Genomic DNA, 22,284 nt, shown 5'->3' with positions numbered 1-22,284 from the left:
GATGAACTGGAAAGTGAGAAGTTCAGACCTCTAAAACTTTTATACTTTACCTGACTCTACATAATTATTTGCTGTTTGGAAGGGGTGGCTAGGTGGTGCAGTGGATAAAGCATGGATCCTGGAGTCAGGAGTACCTGGGTTCAAATCCTGTCTCAGTCACTTAATAATTACCTGTGTGGCCTTGGGCAAACCGCTTAACCCCATTTGCCTTGCAAAAACCTAAAAAAAAATTATTTGCTGTTTGGAAATCCTAACTGTCTCTCTTTACATACTTTAGGTTAAACTTGCACAGCTGAAGAAGCAGCAAGAGAAAATGATACGAGAAATGGAAGCAGCCATCTCTCACAGAGAGTCCTTTGTGATTCGGGGAGAAGGTCAAAGCAAGACAGACAAAAAACTACTTACTAGAACCAATTTTCACCACCAGCAAATGGAGCTTAGGAAGAAAATCAGAGAAACTCAGAAGGTAGGTAAGCAATGCAACAAAAAGAAAGGAGAAAATTTAATAGTATTTTTATTTTATATGACATTGACTCAGTCTCCTACTGTGATGCTTATTGTGAATGAAGATGACTTTGAGTCCTCAAAGGAAGTTCTGGCTTGTCTGGCCAAGCTGGAAATGATTAAAGTATGACCCTGATGACAGATTGTGCATCTCTAGTCTTAGAAAAACATAGCTAAGTTTGCAGAGTTTTATTCACAAGTTTTATCTCTAGGTGATGGCTCATTTTGTTTTAATTTTGGATTTTTGTTTCTTTGTTTTGGGGTATTTTAGGACTACTCAAGAAATGGAAGGGTTGTGATTTGCATCACTGGAGAGAATACACACACAGTTACAGTCATGTATCTTTTGAAATATTTACTCAAAGGGGCGGCTAGGTGGAGCAGTGGAAAAAAAGCACCTGCTCTGGAGTCAGGAGTACCTGGCTTCAAATCCAGTCTCAGACACTTAATAATTACCTAGCTGTGTGGCCTTGGGCAAGCCACTTAACCCCGTTTGCCTTGTAAAAACAAACAAACAAAAAAAAAAAGAAATATTTACTCAAAAAGCCAGGATTATTGGGAGAACAATCTGATTTATTTTGTAAAGGAAATACTTAGGGACAAAAGAGATAAAAATTACACTGGATTTGAATTGAGGTCTTCCTGACTCCAGATCCAGCACTCTATCCACTGAACCAACTAGCTACCCAATCTTTTTAGAAAGCAATCTAGCAGGATGAAAGAAAAGTTGAATAAGTAGTAATAATAGCAATGAATCCAATTAAAGTTTAATTCTAGGGGCAGATAGGTTGGCATAGAGCCCTGGTCCTGGAGTCAGGAGTCCCTGAGTTCAAATCCAGCTTCAGACACTTAATAATTGCCTAGCTATGTGACTTTGGGCAAGTCACTTAATCCCATTGCTTTGTAAAAAACAAAAAACATTTAATTTAATTTTTTTTTATTTTTTATTTTTTTGCAAGGCAAATGGGGTTAAGTGACTTGCCCAAGGCCACACAGCTAGGTAATTATTAAGTGTCTGAAACTGGATTTGAACTCAGGGACTCCTGACTCCAGGGCCGGTGCTCTATCCACTGCGCCACCTAGCTGCCCCAACATTTAATTTTATTAAAATAATCATGCCCATTGAATTCCATTGTTGGGAATTGTTCTTGAGAACAGACCTCAAAATCTAAAATAGTTTTAGAAGGAAATTTTGGGGGGGATATTTGGTAGAGGGAAGTGAGCCAGCAAGGAACTGTGGATCCCTGGTGTCCAGACTCTGATTTAGAAATTTAGATTTAGATTATATTCTTGAAGATGGTGGTGTGAAGGCGCATCCCCTGGGAACCTCTTCCCCCCAAAACTCCAAAGACCAACAAATTACGACTCTAGCCAAAATTTAGAGGGGCAGAACACACAGAAAGACTGAGTGATACATTTTTCCAGTCCAAGATAGCTTAGAAATTCTGCGGGAAAGATGTGCTTCACCAGAACCCAGAACTGGAAAAAGCTCTGGTCGCAGTGCAACCCTAGAACAGCTTGAAGGGGCAGGGAGAGGATTCTGCTACACCAGAATGAGTGTGGAGTGAGGGAGCACTGACCAAAGAACCTGCAGCGAGAATCTGGAGAAAGTAGCCTGCACCCCCAGAAACAGTAATGGGGTCAGCGAAGACTGCAGAGATTTGTCTGCTCTCCCTGGGTCAGGACTCTGCTGCTAGCCTACACTCAGATCCAGGTTGCAGTTTGGGCTTCCATACTAAGATAGCCAAGCAGGACTCCTCCTTACAGCTCCAAGGGAAAGGGAAGTATGGGGCCATCTACATATCAAAGCACAGGCAAGAGAGCATAAGACTTTGGAGGAATAAAGGTCCCAGTGGGGTGTCTGGGAAAAAAAACCCAAAGCCTTGGGAAGTGCTGTGGATTGGTCTTGGGCTGAGGAAATGAATAAACCACAGAAAAAGAAGAATCTGGCCATAGAGAATTACTTTAGTCCCATGGAAGATCAAAACACATACTCAGATGATGACAAAATCGAAGCTTCTGTATCCAAAACCTCCAAGAGAAATAGAAAATGGGCTCAGACTATGGATGAGCTCAAAAAAGACTTTGAAAAGCAATTAAGGGAGGTGGAGGAAAAATTGGGAGGAGAAATGAGTGATGCAGAAAAAATCATGAAAACCAAATAAACAGTTTGGTGAAAGAAATACAAAAAAAATACTGAAGAAAATAATATGTTAAAAAACCAGGTCAGGTCTAATGGAAAAAAAGCAAAACAAAAGGCAAATGAGGACAACAATGCCTTAAAAAGCAGAATTGGCCAGCTGGAAAAGGAGATAAAAAAGCTCTCTGAAGAAAATAACTCCTTCAAAATGCAGAAGGGAACTAAAGGAAGCTAATGACTTTGCAAGAAATCATGAAGAAATAAAACTCTTCTAAAAAAAAGCCAAAAATTAGAAGATAATGTGAAATATCTCATTGGAAAAACAATTGGCCTCAAAAAGAGATCCAAAAGAAATAATTTAAAAATTATTGGGCTATCTGAAAGCCACAATCAGGAAAAGATTCTAGACTTCATATTTCAAGAAAATAATGCAGGGGTCCAGCCTCCCTGGGGTTCTTGGAACTTGACAGGAGGGATAGAGTTGGCAAAATGAGTTGAGTCAACAAGTGGGTAAAGGCAGGAGCAGGTTGACTGACTGTCCAGCTGCTTAGATTTATTTTTATAGTCTCAAAATCATATGAAACAAGAAAACTAAAATCATTTCCTTGGTTACAAAAGTGTACAATTTTCATCATTAATCATATAGTTCATATGGTTACAAGTTTGATCATGTAGTGGTTACAAGTGTGATTATCAATCATGTAGTTAATTTTCTTGTCCCTGCTAAGACTGTGATGACCTCAACCTGCCTGTTACCTAGTTTGTTGCTGCATAGTAAAGTTATTGATTAAATAGAACTTTCCTTATAATAATCTTTGATATAATTTGTTTAATGGAATGCTTCCATGTTTTTGTATCGCATATGTAATGTTTTTCAATATGCTCCCTTGACAACCTATAGTGAGGGTAGTTATGTTTGTCCACCTGTCCGTTGACTCCTTCAATTGGTAGACAATATGGTTTCTATGGTTTCTATGACTTTTTATTCTTTCCCAATAAACTAAGGCTGTTAGAGTTCACATATTGGTTACCTATACTAACTATTCTCTCACCATCTTTATCATATATTCCTGTGTATGATAAGGGGGGCAAAACTGTTAATTTCCCTGGAATTCTATCTGACCCATCTTCTGTTTTCCCTGTATATATTCTGACATCTCCCTGGAACTCTCAGTGCTGTATCTTCCAAAGATTTCATCATGTTGAAGCCTTTTGTATGTCTCAGGGAGAGACAGTCCTGTTAAATTTGGACAGAGTTCACAATCTGTTTTATTCAAGGAATTTCTCTGAAATCCTTCCTTTATAATCATTGCACTATTAAGATGAGTAAGTTTTGCAATCAATAATAGACCTATAAATATGGGTATACATGGAATCCCTATATATATATATATATTGAAGAAGGAAATGTTGTTCCATCAGGCAGTGTGACTGCCTTGAGGCTTCTTGCTGTGACTGTGTCAAACAGCTTAGAGACCCTGGCTCCCAACAAAATAAAATATCAAAATTGCCCCAAGATCCTAGAAGCAGAAGATAAAATAGAAATTGAGGGAATTCACCAGTCACCTCCTGAAAGAGATCCCAAAAGAAAAACCACCAGGAATATTATAGCCAGATCCCAAAACTCCCAAATCAAAGAGAAAATTCTAAAAGCTGCCAGAAACAAGGCTACTGAGGCTCCATAGTCAAGATTACACAGGATCTGGCAGCATCTATATTAAGGGCTCATAGGGATTGCAATATCATATTCCAGAAGGCAAAAGACCTTGGTTTACAACTGAGAATCAACTACCCAGCAAAACTGAACATCCTCTTTCAGGGGAAAAGATGGACTTTCAATGAAACAGGGGACTTTCAAACTTTACTACTGAAACAATAAGAGTTGAACAGAAAGTTTGATCTTCAAGTACAGGACTCAGGGGAACCATAAAGGGGGTGGATGAGAAGGACTAAGTATGAGGAACTTAATGATATTGAACTGTTTGTATTCCAGCACAGGAAGAAGATATTGATAACTCATATGAACTTTCTCATTTATAAGAGCAATTACAGAAGCATACATAGACAAGCAATAGGAAGGAGCTGAATATAATTGTATGATGGAGTCAATGGGTGATAAAGGAAAGTACTGGGAGGAAGGGAAAGGAGATGAAGAAGAAGATAAGAAATTTCACATAAGAGTCAAGAAAAAGCTTTTTCAATGGTGTGGAAAGGGGGAAGATAAGGGGGAATGAATGAATCTTCATTCTCATTAGAAATGGCTCAGAGAGGAAATAATATACACAATTAATAGGGTGAGGAAATCTATCTTACCCTAGAGAAAAATGAGAAGAAAGGGATGGGATAAGGGGGAATGGGGGGAGAGAAGAGGAGAATAGGTGATAGAAGAGAGGGAAGATTGAGAGAGATAGTACTCAGATACAATACTTTTTTGAACAGAGCCAGGATGAAAGGAGAGAGGAGAGAATAGAATAAATGAGAGTAGGGAGGAATAGAGTGGAGGTACAGCTAATAATAGCAACTGTGGGGAAAAAAAACTGAAGCAGCGTTCTCTGGTGGACTTATGATTAAGAAAGCAACTCACCGCAGAGACAGAGCCATTGGAATCTGAACACAGACTGAAGTACATTTTTTTCCCTCTCTCTCTCACACTCTTCTTGAGGTTTCTCATTTTCTTGGGGTGGGGGAGGGTTTATGTTTACTCTTATTACAAAATTATAGTAATAATAGTAATCACAAATTAAAGTTCATTTGAAAAAAAAAAAGAAATGAAGAGGCATGGGAATTCAAGGAAGCCTGGAGGGATTTGCATGAACTGATGCTGAGCGAGACAAGCAGAACCAGAAAACCATTGTACACCCTAACAGCAACATGGGGGGTGATGACAAACCTTGATGGACACACTCATTCCATCAGTACAACAATAAGGAACAATTTTGGGGTATCTGTGATGGAGAATACCATCTGGATCCAGAGAAAGAATCATGGAACTTGAAAAAAGACCAAAGACCTTTAATTTAGGGGGGGAAAAACCCCATTGTTTTTACTATATAATTCTGCTATCTCTTATACTTTATTTTTCTTCTTTAAGGATACAATTTCTCTCTTATCATATTCAGTTTAGATCAGTGTATACCATGGAAACATTGTGAAGACTAACAAGCTGCCTTCTGGGGGGGGGAAGAAAGATTAGGGGGGAAAATTGTAAAAACTCAAAATAAATAAAATTAAATTAAAAAATAAAGAAGGGACCTTGGGCAAAGTCAAAAAATAAAAATAAAATAAATCTATTATATTCTCAAAAAAAAAAAAAGATATTTAGAGTTAGAGTTAGAGTTTAAAAAGGGTACTCAGGACAAGAATTCCAGGGACCACATGAGCCAAAAACATAGAGGCATCCCAAATACAAGCTTGTGCAGATCCATCATAAGTCCTGGGTAGGGTAAACAAAACAAGAATGCTTTCGGTAAATCCAGGACCTGGAGGAGTTCCAGATTACCTTGTTAATTCTAGCATTCCTAGAGTTATTGAGGTCAGGCAACATTCTGGGTGTTGTCATTAATCACATTTAAATAGTGTAATAATTTACTTGGAAAAATTATTTTTCCTAGAAATTCCTCCTTTGGTATTTTCAAGAACCCAACATTCTCATATTAATGCAAGCACAGTTACAGAAACAACAAGCTGAGTTAAAGTATCAAAGGGAGTTCATTAAAACAACAGCTAGGTAGTACAGTAGATAGAGCTACAGCTGTGGAGTCCAGAGGGCCTGAGTTTAAATTGACCTCAGACACTTGATACTTGCCAACTTGTGACCTTGGGCCAATCCCTTAACCCTTTTACCTCCCACTTTGGCTGGGAGTGGTATTAATTTCTCATACTTAAAATCAGAACTTTACAACATACTGATAAGATTTTATTATCCTGCCCAAATGGAAAGTCCCAACCTCCCAGGTGAGAACAATTTAAACATCCTTTTTCCCAAAACCAGTATGTTATTATTTTCCATTTTAAAGAAAAATATACCTAATTAAATACTTAAAATTTTCATTGTGACCTCATTTTTAAATGGCATGATTCATAATCTAACAACTCTAGATTAAAAAAGAAGTAATGTTTCTAATGAAACATTTTTTCAATTAATAGCATCTCTTAAATAATTCTTATTTTATAATAGGTTCCCAAAATTCATGAGAAAAATTATAATTCTAACAATAACATTAAACAATTATATATATTTTTAGAACATAACTCAAAACTTTTTGCTAGTCAAATAATATCAATTTATTTGAATATATCCCTGAATTCTCTCATATAGAAAACCAGCATCTATCAATTTAACTTTCTATATCAATCACATTAAAAAAACATTATAGTGAGATTATAATTAATTAATATGATAATAGTTAACATTTGTAAAGTGCCTCCCACCACCTGCTAGATACTGTGCAAAGCATTTTACAATTTATTTCACTGAATCCTCACAACAACCTTAGGATGTAGGTACTTAATATTATTTACAGATGAGAAAACTGAGGCAAACAGGTAAAGCAACGTGCTTAAAGTCACACAGCTAGTATTTCCAAGATCATATTTGAACTCAGGTTTTCCTGATCCATGTAGTTTCTTTTTTTTTTTTTTAAAGATTTTATTTGGGGCGGCTAGATGGCTTAGTGGATAAAGCACCTGCCCTGGAGTCAGGAGTACCTGGGTTCAAATGTGACCTCAGACACTTAATAATTACCTAGCTGTGTGGGCTTGGGCAAGCCACTTAACCCCATTTGCCTTGCAAAAACCTAAAAATAAAAGATTTTATTTTGAGTTTTACAATTTTTCCCCTAATTTTACTTCTCTTCCCCCACTCCCCACAGAAGGCAATTTGCTAGTCTTTACATTGCTGATCCATGTAGTTTCAAAGCATCATACCTTAATGTCAACTATCCAGTGTATTTTTCATTAAGTTCTGATTTACCACAGTTTTCCTAATAAGAGAACACTTCTCACCATAAATGAGATTACATTATAAGTTGATTTCAGGACAAATTTCAACAAATTAGATCTAGATTCATAATTACAAATGACAATATTCAAAATCTCAATTTTCCCAAGGTCCATTAACTGCCTGCACCTCAAATTTTAGGGCCCACTGCTTTTAGGTTACTTTCTTTTTTTAATTTTTTTTGCAAGACAATGGGGTTAAGTGTCTTGCCCAAGGCCACACAGCTAGGTAATTATTAAGTGTCTGAAGTTAGATTTGAACTCAGGCACTCTTGACTTGAGGGCCCATACTCTATCCACTGCACCATCTAGCTGCCCCTAGATAGTTTACTTTCAAAGATTCTTATCGATAGTCTCATATTCCCACTACCTTTCATTTTGGGGTCCATGAGGCTGAAGACCAGTATATGCCCTTCTAATGGGGCATCTAATATTTTTTAGTTTGCATACTCAAATAATTTCATGCCACAAATTTATTTCTGTTGTTTCCATTTTGGCAAATGTTAAAACTTGATATACTATTGTCTGTCTGAAATTGCTAATAGGTTTTCCAATAGAAAGTTTCACAAATACTTCTATCTTTTTTTTTTTAAGATTTTTGCGAGGCAAATGGAGTTAAGTGGCTTGCCCAAGGCCACACAGCTAGGTAATTATTAAGTGTCTGAGACCGGATTTGAACCCAGGTACTACTGACTACAGGGCTGGTTCTTTATCCACTGCACCACCTAGCCACCTCTAAATACTTCTATCTTAATGGAATCAAAAAACTTCACAAACTTCTTTCCAAAACTCCCAACTCTTGATTTTCAAACCCTCCATTTCACACTGTCAGGGCAAACTTTCTTTAACTTTCCATCCATTGTCCTTCTATTGCTACTTACTTTAAACCTTCTCTCTGGTAATTTTTCCCCCTTTCAGTAAACTTTGATTAAAGGTTACCATTTTTGAAAATAACCTTTCATTTTAAACTCTGATACCTCACATCTCTTTACTTTCACTCCTTAAGTCTATTTCATCTTATTTCTCAATCATCTTCTAATCTAACATTCTCCTGAATCTCTACTGTACAGATTTTTCCTTTTTACAATACCAATTAAATTGCTGTACTTTTACTTTTGGAGTTGTATAGTCTATTTCAGTTCAGGTGACTTTGCTACTGGTTTATTTTAAAAATTAAATTCTGTTGAATCAATATAACTTTAGTTCTACTTATTCCCTAGTAAGTGAAATCACCTTCAACTAAACAAAACATCTATCTCCCTCCAGGAAGATGAGTAAAGTGTATGTTGTTTGCATCTTAATCCTAGCAGCAAACCTCCAAAAATCCACTAGGATACTATCATAATTAAGAAATTTACAGTAAAGAGATTACATTTCAGAAAGAAATTTTAGTTTGTAATTAGTTTATAATACCATATATTTCTACAAACCATGAAAAAAGATTTCCTTCCTTTTCTTGTCTGTCTTTATCTTTATGATCTCCAACCTGGACAGGGCTGTGAAAACAAAGTTTTCCTTCATTATCTCCCATTGCAAATGCCTTGTTTAAAAAACAAACCTAGAATCACAGAGACTCGGTTTCCTTTGAGAACAGACCTCAAAATCTGAAATAGTTTTAGAAAGAAATTTATATCATTGTTTGGTAGCGGAAAGTGAGCCAGTAAGAAGTGTGACTCCCTCTTTTCCAGGCTCTGGAAGGTTTCCATTATATGGGATTTAGCAAGGATGCCCAGAATAAGAACCAAGCAAGCCAAAATACAGAGGAATCATCACAAGTCCTGGATGTGATAATGCAAAACAAGAATGTTTTGGGTAGATCCAGGACATGGGGAAACCCAAAACACATTGTAAACATTTCCAGTATTACTAGATTGTTATTGTCTAGAGAGATTCTGAGTGTGGATAATCTTTAATCACATAATGTTGGATTTAAACAGTATAATCATTTTCCCAAACAATATAATCATTTTTCTTACAGAATATACTCTGAATGTGTAATTTTTTAAAGATTATTTGTCCAAAGATATTTAAAGCAGTACTATGTGTAATTAGAAAAAAATTAAATACTCTATACAATAATGGGAAAATGGTTAAATAAATGTGGATAATGGAATAGAATTTAAGAACTTGGATTCTAGTTTCAGCTCTGACATCAACTAATTGTGCCATTGAGTATATTACCTTTCTGGAATTCAGATTTCTCATCAATAAAATGAAGAGATTCAATTAGATGTTTATTGAGATCTCTTCATAATTGACATTCTATGATTCTGTGAGTGGAAGGCTCAGAGGATTTTAAAAGGTTCAAGGTAAACCATTCAATTATGATACCAGAGCAAGTAAAATGAGTCACTCAACATTTTCTGCAGTACTCAGATTAATTAGAAATCATAATATATATACACATACATATTCACACATACATTTGTTATATCAAACAGTTGTTTGGAGGGCTATTGACTGATAAAGAGATCTCTATCAACCAAGTATTCTACTTCAACAAAAAAGGTCTAAGTCTTGATTACTTTTTAAAAATTTTTAATTAGTTTATTTCTAACATTCTTTTCTTTTGAAATTTTGAGTTCCAAATTTTCCCCCTCTCTCCCACAACCACTGAGAAGACAAGAATATAATATCAATTATATTTGTGGAATCATGCAAAACATATTTCCATATTAGATATATTTCAAAAAGAAGAAAGAAATCTAAAGAAAATGAGAAAATCATACTTCAATTTGCACTCAGAGTTCATGAGTTCTCTTTCTGGAGTAGGTAACATTTTTTTTTTTAATCATGAGTCCTTTGGCATTGTCTTCATGAGAGTAGTTTTGCCTTTCACAGTTGAACATCATTACAATATTATTACTGTGCACAATAATCTCCCATTTCTTCTCACTTCACTTTGTATCAGTTTACACAAGTCTCAACATGATTTCTGAAACTATCTCCTCATTATTTCTTATAGTACAATATCATTCCATCACATTTATATACCAACTTGTTCAGCCATTCCCTAATTGATAAGCATCCTCTCAATTTCCAGTTCTTTGCCACCACAAAAAGAGCTGCTATAAATATTTTTGTGCATACAGAACTATTTCCTTTTTCTTTGGTCTTTTTTAGATACAGACCTAGCAATGATATTTCTATGTTAAAGAATATGCACAATTTTATAGCCCTTTGAGAATAGTTCTTGTATAATACTTCCAGAAAGTTCTAAAAATTACCTTACCCTATAGAGTTTGCAATAATTTAACAAATCAAGAATAGAATATTTTTCAAACAGAAAGAGAAAACAAGTCAAATGCAATTTGTGATGTTAGATTATAACAGTAAAGTTTCAAGGACTTCTATGACAAGATAAATCATTACTATTCAGCAACAGTAGTTTTATGAAAACAGATTTCATTTTGTCTAATTGTCTAAAAAAGTATCATTTTGGGGTACATCCCATTATTTGCACAGAGGCTCTTTTGTTTTCATATGAAACAAGTAGCTTTTAAAAATGTAACAGCCTAATAAATTTTGGCTAAAACTTTAAGACCCTAAGACTTTTTTTCCATAATCCATGACTTTATGTCATTTGGGTTCAACAGAAACTCAAACTTCAATATGCTTCAGCTTTTTACTTTTACTGTCTGCCTCAACTCTTTCCACTTTGATCCATGCTGCTGTTTCCTAAAACAAAGGTCTTGTCCTGGCACCTCCACTCCATCCTGTTCCACTCTGTACCCCCACTCATTACACTCCAAAAGCTTCTCATTACCTCTAGGAGCAAATACAAAATGTTCTGTATGTTATTCAAAGTCCTTCATAATCTTGTCCCCTTTACATTTTTTATTCTTCTGTAGGCAGACTCAGTGGGCTAAAGGTGGGCTTAATGTTTAGTGCTGAACCTGGAGTCAGGATAACAGTTCATATCTGGGCTCAGACACTTGCTTCCTCTGTGATCTTAAGTCACTTAAAGTCTAGCCTCAGTTTCTTCCCCTGTGTTGTTGTTCAGTCATTTTAGTCAAGTCTGGCTCTTTGTCCATTGCTGGTTTTCTTGGCAAAGATACTGGAGAGGCTTGCCATTTCCTTTCTAGTTCATTTTATAGATAAGAGATCTAAGGCAAACAGGGTTAAACCGTTTGCTCTAGCCACAGCACCACCTAGTTGCCCTAGTTGTAAAATAAGGACAAGAAAATAATATACTGGTAATTTGCCTGGCATTACTGGAGCAAGGAGATGCCTCAACATCCAGTCTATCACCAAGAAGTCCTATTTCCTATTAAACCAGACTATAGAGTAAGATAGTTCTGGAAAAGGCAGGGAAGAGGATGTCTTTGCTCAGCATTGATTACAGCCCCCCCAACTCTGGTTCTTTGCTCTTGTTCTTGCTTTAGAGTGCCCTCTCTCTTCATTTTCCCATTCACCCAGTGACTAATGCCTTTTCCTTCTTCAATCTCATATAACCCTTTATTTAGCAAGTCTATTGCACTTACATGATATTATACTCAGTTGTACAGTAAGCATCTATTTATTTGTTTATTTATAAAATTAAAAAATTATATTTTGATTTTTATTCATATTCCAAACAGTTCTTTTCCTGGACGTGGTTAACATTTTTTTATCATTAAATTTTCTTAGACTACTATTGCTGAAATATCTAAGTCATTCACAGTTGATCTTGGCACACTATTGCCATTATTGTATATATACAATAAGCATTTATTAAGCACCCATTAAATACTGGGGATACAAAGAAAGGCAAAAATATATATAGACTGTCTCTGTTCTCAGTAGTTAACTATGTTTGTCTCATTCTCCTCCTAGATTATGGATTCCGTGAGGGTAAGGATGGTGTCTTAATAATAACTAACATAAATAGAATATCTTAAGGTTTGCAAAGTACTTTATATTATTTCATTTAATTCTCACAATAACTTTATAAGGTAAGAGGTAAAATTTTCAAGTCCCATTTTAAAGCAAAGAAATTTGGGTAAAGAATATATTTAAATAACTAGTGTCAGAAATAGGATTTAATGCCAGAATAACTCTAAATCCAGTGCTCTGTCCACTATATCATGTTAGCTTTGTATTAACTTAGAAAACCACATATTAACATTATCTTAATATTAATATATTCTTTTATTATTTTGTTCAACATTTTAATCAGATCTGCCTTAAGGTATATCCCAAGTCCTCCTAGAAGCTACTACAACTTACACAGAACTCTTTTTCCTTTGCAATTTCTATTGGTTTTAGAGTTAACACTATATAGAATAACATTAGATTTGTTCCCTCATTATTTCATTTTTAAAATTTTGTCCCCCTGGTTAATAAGGGCTATCTTATATATCCTTTGTATCCCTTTCAATGCCTTGAATTTTATATTGCCATCAAGACTATTGCAAACTGTCAGGCACATATTGTATCCTTAATATTTAGCATAGATCATTGATTTATTTATCAATTATTGTGTGACTGTCATATTGGCAGGAGCTAAGATAATACCTTTGTCTATTGTTTTTAATCTCATAATTCATTTTCCTTTCATAGCTCACTGAAGAATGTGACCAAAGCATCTCTGAGATGGAAGAAAATCAAAAATCCCTAAGTCAATCCCTTGTAGAAAAGCAGAAAAAGCTTGACAATCTACAGAAAGAGACTGACCAACTTGATACCAGAATCAGCAAGCTCACAGAACTTAAAAGACAGGTAAATTGATTATTTTGTTCAGTCAGGTAGATGCACACAGGTTAGCAGAACCTAAAACAAACCCTGCCATTGTGAGAGCACAAAGTCTATATTCAGGCTATTGATGCTACCAGGTACTACATTGCTATGAGCTTTTATTTGATGATCTTCTCTGACTAGAGAAATCAGATACCCTGATTATAACAGTTAGATGGAGGACCCTGTATGTGACTTCTAAGAGTTCAAATGAGAAGAGATTCACATAGTTTCTCCTATTCATTTGAATGCCTACATTTGATTGCAAAGACTTTTCCAAATGAAAAATTATTTGATAACTCAGTGCCCAGTGAGTTAGGGAAGAAAAAAGGAAAATACACCAAGACTTGCATTTCCAGATGGGCTAAGTGAGGCCTCAGGAAGGATAGAGATGTTGAGAAGTGCCCCAGTCCTCCAAATCTACCCCCAGACTAGGGTGGGGATATGGCAGCTTCTTAAAATGGCACTGTAGCTTTCCTTTTTACACATACAGTGCCCCAGCTGAATTATCTCTTCCAACTTTTACTTGCTGGCTGGATTCTCTGAAAGATGATATTCTGGGTCCACCTCCTAAAACTGTCACTCACAGTTCCATCAATTCATTTATCTGTACTATATTTAGCCAGAGGACACGATTAACTCAAGGCTAAAGCATTTAGGAAGTGGCCAGGTACAAAGCATTTCCTTCAAAAACTCAGGATTTTCCCAAAAATATACACAAGGCTAGAAGCTGAAACTGAGACTGAACTCTTTTCCTGGTGTCTGAGCCTCTATTGCTGCTAGAAAGGGCCATAGCTATTTCTTAGCACACCATTTCTTAGTGTGTGGCATCCTAAAAAAAAGTCTGACCATATATTTAAGAATGCCTCACAAATACAGAAAAGCAGAAATATTAAATGTTCTTTTTTGGACCATAATGCAATAAAAATTACATTCAATAAAGTTTTTGAAACAAAGCTTAAAAATTAATGGAAACTAAATAATCCAATCCTTAAAAAATGAATGAGTTAAAGAATTAATCATTTCATTAAATTTCATTAAAGATCATGACAATGAGGCAACAAACCAAAATTTGTGGGATGAAATCAAAGAAATACTTCTGCGAAATTTTACAAATCTAAATACTTATGTCAAAAAGAGATCAACTAGAAAAACAAATTTCTTTTAAAATACTTTAAAAATCAAAGGAGAGATTAATAAAAGTGAAAATTTTAAAAATTAAAATAATAAAACTAGATGCTGATTTTATAACAAAAATGATAAATATATCAGCCATTGGTTAATTTGATTTTAAAAAAAGGAGTAATTACCAGTTTCAAAATTTAAAATAGTGAACAACCAATAAAGATGAAGCAAAAGCAATTCCTAGAAGCTATTTTGCCCAATTTTATACCAATAAAACTATCTGAATTAAATGGATGAATATTTTTAAAAATTTAAATTGCCCATATTAGCAGAGAGAAAAAGAATATTTAAATAATCCTATCTTAGAAAAAGAAATTGGCTCCCCAGGGGAGCACTCCAGTGTAAGGGAAAGTCTGTGCCCCTGGGTAAGAGGAACTCTCAGAAACATTTTAGGGAACCCAATAGGAACAGGTGGCAGTTATAAGCTTTGAGGTAACCAGATCTAGGGTGTACTGAGGAGAGGACCTGAGCCCAGTAGTGGTATTCTAGAGTGGTTACGGACCAAGAGGGAGAGAAAGTTCAGAAGCAAGCAGCTGCAGTGTGGTTCACATTCTAGGAACAAATCCAGCTTCCAGCCCAGTCTGAAGTGTGCAGAGGAATAACAAGGCAGGATTCCCAAGCCAAAGGGAGTATCCATAATTCTCTCACTCTGAAATAGCAGTTTCCCAGCTGGCTGATAGTAGTATAGAATTAAACTCTGATTAGGAATTTGTAGAACTCAAGATTATGTTGCCTTGGATAAACTTTGGGAGTACTCAAAGTTTGCAGTCCCCAGCCCAACTTGTCCCTAAGATCCTGGGATAACACAAGATTCAATTCCCCAAAAAGCACAAGAGTGGCACACTTTGCCTCATTCATATAAAATACAAAATTCAAAAGTGGTCTGAAAGGATGAAACAACAAACACAAAGAATCAGACCATAAAAAGCTTTTTATGATAACAAGAATGCTTGAGACATAAATCAAGAAAGAAAATGACTCCAAAACATCTCCAAGCAACATCTTGAAAAAAAAAATAACTTGGGCATAAATCCAAATACAATTCCCAGAAGATATAAAGCAAGTTTTCTTTTAAAAGGGTTTTTGTTAGGGCAGCTAAGTGGATAGCGTCACTGGCCTTAGAATCAAGAGGACCTGAGTTCAAATTCTACCTCAGACACTTAATAATTACCCATTGCCTTGCAAAAAAACAAAAGCAAAAAGAATGGAGAACTCTTGAAGAAAGAATTGGAAAGGGAATTAACAAGTTAGCATGAGGTACAAAGCTTTACCCAAGCAATAAGGTCCCTGAAAATAAGAATGGACCAAATAGAAGTCATTGACTCTGTTGGTTACCTCCTGAAAAAGAGTTAAAACTGAAAATTCCTAGGAACATCATAGCTAGAACTCCCAGGTTAAGGGAAAAAATATTGCATGTAGCCCCCCAAAAAAAGAATTCAAGTATCAAGAAGTCACATGCAGGGTCATACACAATTTAAAAGCCACCACCATTAAGGAGCAGAGAACTTGGAATAAAACATTCCAGAAGGCAAAGGACATGGGTTTACAGTCAAGAAGACAGAGAAAAAAAAAACGAATCTTTAAAGCATTCTTTATGAAATGACTAAAGTTGCATAGAGATTTTGAAGTTCAAACAAAGGAGTTAAGAGAAACATAAAAAAGGTAAATATGAATTAATAATTATAAGGGACAACAAGGATGAACTGATTACATTCAAATATGGAAAGATGATGTGTTTCCCCTCTGAACCCCATGATCATCAGGGTCATTGAGGGAGTCTATGACTTGAGGATCTTTAAGAAAAGAATAGAAAGAGAGGAAAGATGACTAGGAGGTCCTGGTCCTAAGGGGTTTATGCTAGGGAGTAAAGAGAAAGAAATGTTAGAAATTTCTTTCACATAATCAGTGTATACAAATAAACATCAATACAAATAAGGAGGAACAGGTGAAAAGAAAAACTGACACTTGAACCTCATCTGGTTAAAGGAATGAACAAAAACAAAAACACAGGTACAAAAATAGATTTCACTCAAACAGGGATATAGGAGGATAAGGGGAATCTAAGGGAAGATAAAAGATTGTTTCTAAGCAGAACAAACTCTAAAGATGTAACAAAAATACTTCTAAATCTTTTAGAGGTGGTGAAGAATAAGAGTCCTGAGTCAATTGGGGGAAATTTTATGGTATATAAATATGATGGGATATCATTGTGCTGTAAGAAAAGATGAAGGGGGGCGGCTAGGTGGCGTAGTGGATAAAGCACTGGCCTTGGAGTCAGGAGTACCTGGGTTCAAATCTGATCTCAGACACTTACTAATTACCTAGCTGTGTGGCCTTGGGCAAGCCACTTAACTCCATTTGCCTTGCAAAACCTAAAAGCAAACAAACAAACAACAAAAAAGAAAAGATGGAGGGGTTGGTTTGAGAAACCTGAGGAGACTTGAATGAAAATCAGAGTAAAATAAACAGAACCAGAAGAACATTCTACCAAGATAACATTGATAGCATACTAAAGGCAAACAACTTTGAAAGAATTAGAAATTCTGATCATTGTAATGACTATGATTTCTGAAGACTAGTGAGGAAACAAGCTACCCAAGTTTTTATAGAGAAATGAAGGACAGAATGAGAATTTTTTTTTAATGTGACCAATGTAGAAATCTGTTTTGCTTAACTATACTTGTTTAATAATGAGTTTTGTTTTTCTTTCATTATATATTTGGGGGAAGAGGGGAAGTGAGGATAGAAAGTGCTGGTTGAAAGAAAATAAGATTTTTAAAAATATTAAGGTGGGGGGAAAATACTAATAGAGGATTTAGAGGGACTTTTCTCCCTTCCCAGGTGCTAGGAGTCCATTAGGATTTACATAATCAGAGATGGAGGGGTAGATGTCCTCAGTTGGGTTAAGGGGTTAAAAACAAAAGAAAGTGAAAAACAATTCAGATTATACCAGTATTGGGATAATAGTCAATTAATATGGGCATGAATCTTCCCAGAGAGTTCTGCTTCTGTATTACTTAGCCAATATTAGAATACTATGATTGCAGTGCTTACAGCTTTTCCCCTTGGGATTCTATATTTGAATATTAACTCAGGTTATATTAGGTAGAGTGGAACAAACTTTGAATACACAAAGATCCAAACAAAAGGGGGAAAGACCTTAATTATTGATATATTTTTTATCTGTATTCTCAAGCAAGCAGTTTCAGTGCTTTTATATTCCCCAGAGAAAGGATGATACTACAGTTATAAAATTTTTAGAAGCAAACATCTTCATATATGTTATATTAACATGAGAAAGTTCATATAAACCACAATTTAAAGACTATAAAATGAATCATGAAAGTCATAGTTTAACAGGTCCTACAACACTAAAAATGCAATTTTAATTGCCTCATCTTTGGTTCCTTGATGATAACCTGCCCTCTCTCATTGGAACCTTCCCCTTCCTTTAACTTTGACTTTCCTGTTAAGTTGTGTATTTCAAGAAATTCCCTTCTGGAATGAATATAACAAATTTATCCAATCAACAAATTACAGTTTGTCCTCTTGGAGTAATTGTAATATCTCTCTATCCTAGACTATTTCATTTTATCAGCCTAACTCTGGGGAGCTGATGAAGCTCCAATTTAGTTTAAGCCTAATATTGATGAATCTATAGTTGGCTTAATTTTGTCCTATGACCAAAAGGAACTCTTAACCTTGATCATTTTTTCATGAAAATTCACAGTGATGAAGAGAATGGACCAAGACACAATCACTTAAATCACTGCAAATTTATCCCTGCTAGTTAAAAAAAAAAATTTTAAGTTATATTCTTTCCCAATTGATTGGTCAAGAACTATTTATCTTTATTTAAGAAAAATGGTTAATTACCATTATGTATTACCTACCACCCATTCTCCCTTCTCTTTCCTTATCTTTTCAAGTGCTAATAGATTTATGAAGATAAGGATGAAGACTTCAAGGAAATGTATAATTTTATTGTTGGGCAGACATATTGATCCTTAAATTACAGACATTTTCTTATCACCAGATCATAGGAATGATTTCCAGAGCTCACACTCCGCCTTTAAGAACCCCCATTCACTACCATATCACAACATAATAGCACCAAAAGGAAGTTGAAATGACAATGGGAAAAAATTCAAACTGTCATTCTAATCTTCTCTAATATGTATAGAGAAATATATTTTTTGATGGATCTCTTGCTAAGTATGACTTTTTGCCTTCTTTCCTCTGCCACTTAACTTTGTGGATTGGATTTCACTGAATCAACTCTGAACCTGATAGGGCATATTCTTCTACCTTCTTTTTAAGACAATGAAAGACTATGTATATATATATATATATATATATATATATATATATATCTCTTTATCTAAAGACCATTTTTCAGTGATCACTTCTTTTAGTTACTAAGTTTTCTTGTGTTTATCATTTACTGAGTTTGTGTTTTATTTTATTTTTAGTCTGATATCTCTCTTTTCCTTTCTAAGAACTTTACAGAACTTGTAATGCTTCAGAACCATGCAAAGTATCTCCAGGCTGTAAAGGATGGAAAATATGTATGCCAGTACCGAGCTGAACAAACTCTGAAGAATGAAAGGAAGAAACAGGAAGCCCGAATGAATCTCATATGCAGCATTCTAGACCATGTTGCAAAAGAATATCCCCATTTCCAGGCTGCACTTCAAAAGCTCAACCAAGCAATGTCAGCCAAGCCAGAATTAGTTCCTTCTTAGAGAGGACAGGACAGGTTACATCTCCTGAAAGCCAGCATGTGAGAGAGGAAATCTGTGAATTTTAACTATAGAGAACCACGTTTTAATAGTTTCTCTGTAAACAAAGATGGGGGAGTATTTTATGATATATTACCAGGCCAATAGAGCAGGATCTCTTAATATCTCTTAAAAAACCATAGTCAAGTAATCTATGAATTTTTCACTCCTTTGAGTACAAATACAAAACCCCTGAATACAAATCAAAATGTCCACTTTTACAAATTAAAGGGTTCTATACATCAGAATGGCCCCAGGGAAATGTTATTTATCCTTTTGTCATCACAGATTTTAGCAGCTTAAAGCATAAAGGACAAAGGAATAGCATGTCTTGGCAGCAAAGATCCTTTTAAAAAACTATATCCTTTGTCTTACTAGCAACTTTCTTTAAAATCTAGAAAGCATCTTTTTAAGAACTTAGACAATGATTTTTACTCTTTGGAGGCTCGTATAACAAAAGTCTAAAGAAATCATTTCTTTCCATAGACACTAAAAATATAAGAAATAAAAGGTCCTGTCATTTCAAACTTATACACTAAATTATAATTAAACTTAGAGTGACTACTTAATAAATACAAATGAGAACTATAATAACACTATAGTTTTTAATATTAGAAATATTTGTTGTATTTACCACATGTTCCCATTCATTTTCTCCACCTCAAAAGTTGTGATGCTTTTTTCTTCTTTCAATTTCTAACTGCCGACTTCTCTAAACACTAATATAGTACAGAGAAAATGCTGTAAGATATTTTTCCTTAAAAATTTTTCTTAGTAACAAAATAAAAAAATTAATATAGGATCTGTCTTTTGTTTTTGTTATTTACCTACTCTCTGTCTCTGTCTGTCTGTCTGTCTGTCTCTCTCTCTCTCTCTCTCTCTCTCTCTCTCTCTCTCTCTCTATATATATATATATATATATATATATATATATATATATAAAACCAGACCCTATGCTAGATGCTGGGTATAGAAGAATAAGAATATTAACAAGAATAATTGATAGAATCTATATAGTTCTTACTGTGTGGCCCACACATTTGATCCCCATAACAACCCTCTGGGGTAGGCACTTATTATTCTCCTCATTTTACAGTTTTAGGAAACAGGCAGACAGGTTAAATGATTTGCTCAAGGTTACACAACTATTAAATATCTGAAATTAGATTTGAATTCAGGTCTGACTTCAAACCTAGCATTCTGTGAACTGTGCCATCTCACACAAAATTATTTCACAGAAATGAGTTATCCCTAATCCTATCAGTAGAGATATGTCATATATATGGACATATATTTATTACATATATGTATATACAATAAACTGAGACAAGATAATAAGTGATCAGGAGGGGCTTCATATAGAAGATAGATTTTGAGCCTTAAAAGAAACCCAGATTTCTAAGAGTCAGGGAGACATAATATCCTATAAAAGGAAGAATAAGGCCAGCTTGTCCTTATACCACAGTACATGAAACTGATAATTGGAAAAAGATAGATTGAAACCAAGTTGTGATGGACCTTAAATGCCAGATAAAGGATCCTAAAGATAATAGGGAGCAGGGGAATGGCTTGGTTAGATATTGACTTCAGTTAAATCATTTTGGCAGCAATTTGGGAGGAAGATTAGAAAAGGCAGGAAAATGGTTTTTTTCCCCAATGAATCCAGATGAGATGATGAGGGCTTGAACCAGGAAAGAAGCTGAGTAAAGAGAAGGGGAAGGATATAAGAGATGCTGTACATAAAAGAATCACTGTGACTCAACCAAATTTCACTGATTAGATAGGAATAGGTGAAGAGTAAGGAGTTGAGGACTCCAGGCTTATGCTACTGGTTGACTAGAATAAGGGTGCTTATTTAAAAAAAAAAAATAGGTAAGTCTTTATAACCAATTTGAAATACCCAGTAAATTGACTTCCGGCCAAGATAGTGGCTTAGAGAAGCAGCCAAAGTACCCCAATACTCTCTTCCAAACTGAAGACAAGAGGAAATGGGGCTTGGGGGAAGGGTTTAAGAATCAATGTGGTTTCATTTAGTGAAGAATTCACTGATTCAGAGAGCTAAAAAAGACTTAAACTTTAAATGCAAAAAACGTTCACTTGTTAAATTCTTTGGAGGAGCAGCAAGATAGTGAATCACAGTAGAAGTAGGAAGAGGGTGGGAGGATATGGGAATCAATGCTCCCCAAAACTGGTAGGGGATAAGTAGCAGAGAAGCTCAAAAGATCATGCTCCCCCAGTGAAAGCTGTCCTTGGAAGGCAGAGGAGCAGATCAAAGGAGGAGTGAGCCCAGCTTTTAAGGAGAATATAGGGAACTGTAGGTAGGGGCTGATAACTCTGGGAGCAGAGGTAAAGATTTAATCCTTTCAGGTTATTTTGTTGATAAGGGCTTTTGTGCCTGGGGGGCAGGGATTTACTGAGTCCTAGCCAGGGAGGGAGTAGGTACTTTCCTTTTCAGGCTAAGGCAAGGATTCATTGTTTTGTTGATAGAGACTTGTTTTGTGCCTGAGACCCTGGATTCACTGAATCCTAGCCAGGGAGGACAAGGTACTTTACTAAAAGTTTATTGACCTTGTCTGATAGCTTTAACAGTGGGATGGGGAGTGTGGGGGAGGAGGGGAGGGGAAAGATACAGGGCCATTTCTGGAGCAGCAAAGCTAAGAAAAGGTCAAAGTAAGACTGTTTCAGCCCAAGACAAGCTAGGTCAAAGACATGAGGGTGGAGGATGACCTGGGGGTCATACGGGTGAAACACCAGTGGTGGGATTAGGTGGTAGTGACAAAAACAATAGCAGTTTTTGGGGGCGGCTAGGTGGCATAGTGAGTAGCCAGAATAATCCAAGATACAAGCTTTTGGATTAAGAACTGGACATTTGACAAAGATGTTGGGAAAACTAGAAAGCAGTGGGGCTGAAACAGGACCAGCATATACTTCACAGGATCATGAGGGGGGAAAATGAGATAA

At 35.5% G+C, this 22,284-nt stretch overlaps 1 protein-coding gene across 1 annotated transcript; it reads left to right on the top strand.

Moving 5' to 3' along the window:
• Window positions 1-281: 281 nt before the first annotated feature.
• On the top strand, window positions 282-20,095 carry LOC141514292 (coiled-coil domain-containing protein 40-like). The gene is made up of 3 exons (XM_074224990.1): window positions 282-466; window positions 13,184-13,342; window positions 19,042-20,095. The coding sequence occupies exons 1-3, from the start codon at window positions 314-316 to the stop codon at window positions 19,285-19,287; spliced, it is 558 nt and encodes a 185-aa protein (XP_074081091.1). The 5' UTR covers window positions 282-313; the 3' UTR covers window positions 19,288-20,095.
• Window positions 20,096-22,284: the final 2,189 nt, after the last annotated feature.

This window comes from Macrotis lagotis, chromosome 2 (assembly GCF_037893015.1).
Source record: "Macrotis lagotis isolate mMagLag1 chromosome 2, bilby.v1.9.chrom.fasta, whole genome shotgun sequence".
In the NCBI taxonomy this organism is placed as follows: domain Eukaryota; kingdom Metazoa; phylum Chordata; class Mammalia; order Peramelemorphia; family Peramelidae; genus Macrotis; species Macrotis lagotis.
Note: the sequence above shows the minus strand (reverse complement) of the source record. Positions and strands in the feature narration are given on the sequence as shown.